At 35.4% G+C, this 1746-nt stretch overlaps 1 protein-coding gene across 1 annotated transcript; it reads right to left on the bottom strand.

Moving 5' to 3' along the window:
• Positions 1–296: 296 nt before the first annotated feature.
• LOC108459770 (universal stress protein A-like protein) lies at positions 297–1489 on the bottom strand. The gene is made up of 4 exons (XM_017759175.2): positions 1111–1489; positions 935–1044; positions 734–852; positions 297–587 (listed from the first exon to the last, which is right to left on the bottom strand). Exons 1-4 carry the CDS (start codon positions 1292–1294, stop codon positions 503–505), a joined length of 498 nt encoding a protein of 165 aa, XP_017614664.1. The 5' UTR covers positions 1295–1489; the 3' UTR covers positions 297–502.
• Positions 1490–1746: the final 257 nt, after the last annotated feature.

Raw genomic sequence — 1746 nt, 5'->3', positions numbered from 1 at the left:
CTTTTCCAAGTGTGCAAGCATAGTCTTTCATTTTCAATGTAATTAGTGGAGTTAGGTAGTGTTTAGGTGATGTTAGCCTTACCTTGATCAGAAAATGTTTTGATATTTGTATTGGCATTATGCCATTGTTCAAGTTAATGAAAATTCATTGAAATTATTCATTCAAAATACTCTCCACATTCTTTGTTTTTCAATTCCTCTTTTGATTTCTGTTTTGTTTCTTCAGCAAGTATCGAGCCTTGCTGCACAAGTTTTCAGTTCAAACTTGTTTTCTCTCTACTCTCAACACCAACAGCTATTTTTAATTAGTTCAAGAAGTCTATTTTTTGGTGAACATATATACATGAACTGATAAACCCCATCTCTTCCTTTGAGGAACACATACTTTGAGATAAGAAAAATCATAGGATCCTCATTAACCATCAGGAACTTTGAATTAACAAAGCACTATACTGGTGTACATGGTAGTAGAAGCCATATCTCCGACAATGAAGAATAAGCTTTATATCTTCTCTGGATGTTTCACGATCACCACTGGACATTTAACATGTTTGGCACAATGATCACTCACGCTTCCTAATATCGCCCTACAATACATCAGTTATTATTATTATTATTAAAAAAAAAAGGGGGGGAGGGGTGGGAATCCATCTTCTTTCAAGTTACCTTTGCCTGCAAATAAATTTCATAAGCCAAGTTTGGAAATTGTTACAAATTAAAGATACTTTCATACCTTTTGAAGAAACCGTAACCATGGCTTCCCATCACCAACGTATCTGCTTTGATTTTATCCACTATATTACATATAACGTCCCTTGCATCTCCACTTCCAACAAGTCGGTCCACTTTTATCTACTTAGACATAAAACGAGCCTTCAAAATCTTTATCATATTCGTTTATTTAACTTTATAATTAAACAAACAAAAATCTTACATTGCTGCTAAATTTGCCACATATATCTTCAGCTCGACCCATCACTGAATTCACCAGGTCATTGCCATAGGCCTCCAAGGCTCGGATCACATCGCCGGAAAATATATACCCTGAAACCATACATACTGATATATGAGTACCAATTGTTGAAAATAAAGAAAATAACCATAGCTAACCTGCAACATCCAAGGAAGAGTAGACAGGAGGCGGAGGCTTGACATAAAGAAGAACAATGGTATTGATTGTGGCTTGAGACATCAAATTAGAAAGGCACCATGAAAGTGCATACATGCTCTCAGCACTCTCATCTACTGCCACGACAATTTTGCACTGCTTTTTCTTGAGGTTCACTGCTTCCATTGCTATGGGTTGTGTTTTGTTTGATTTTTAACACTGTAATATAAGGAGGGTCTGAGATATTATAGGCCTTAAACGTGTAGATAAGAAAGCGAAGGGGGAAGCTCAAAACATTTAAGGGCGGTAGTTGCCGTGGTTTTTCTAGTAACCTAACCTGTTTTTTTGAGTTCCATGGTGTTGTGTTATATTTTTGTTACTTTGGTCCTGGTTTTTTAAGCGAAAGCCGTCGTATTGTGGGGGAATGTATGGATATTTTGTGTTTTGATCTGGATAATTTATTTTTCTTTTTATTATGTCAGACTGGATAATTAAGATCAAAAATAAAATATTAAAAAAATGACGTATGTAATTGTTACTAACAGTCAAGTGGGGATGAAGATCTGTAATTTTGACTGAATATAGAATCAACTAGCTATTGCCAAATCAATACCAGCATCCGCAATTAACTGGGTTTT

Source organism: Gossypium arboreum, chromosome 8, assembly GCF_025698485.1.
Source record: "Gossypium arboreum isolate Shixiya-1 chromosome 8, ASM2569848v2, whole genome shotgun sequence".
Lineage (NCBI taxonomy): Eukaryota > Viridiplantae > Streptophyta > Magnoliopsida > Malvales > Malvaceae > Gossypium > Gossypium arboreum.
The sequence above is the reverse complement of the archived record's forward strand: the minus strand, read 5'-3'. Positions and strand labels throughout refer to the sequence as shown.

Bases quoted from the DNA above. Each gene is read 5' to 3' on its own strand.
- LOC108459770 (XM_017759175.2), bottom strand. From the start codon at position 1,294: ATGGAAGCAGTGAACCTCAAGAAAAAGCAGTGCAAAATTGTCGTGGCA. The intron at 853-934 runs GTAAGATTTTTG...ATGTCTAAGTAG, and splicing joins GTGGCAAATTTAGCAGCAAT to ATAAAAGTGGACCGACTTGT. The intron at 588-733 runs GTATGAAAGTAT...GATGTATTGTAG, and splicing joins GGTTACGGTTTCTTCAAAAG to GGCGATATTAGGAAGCGTGA.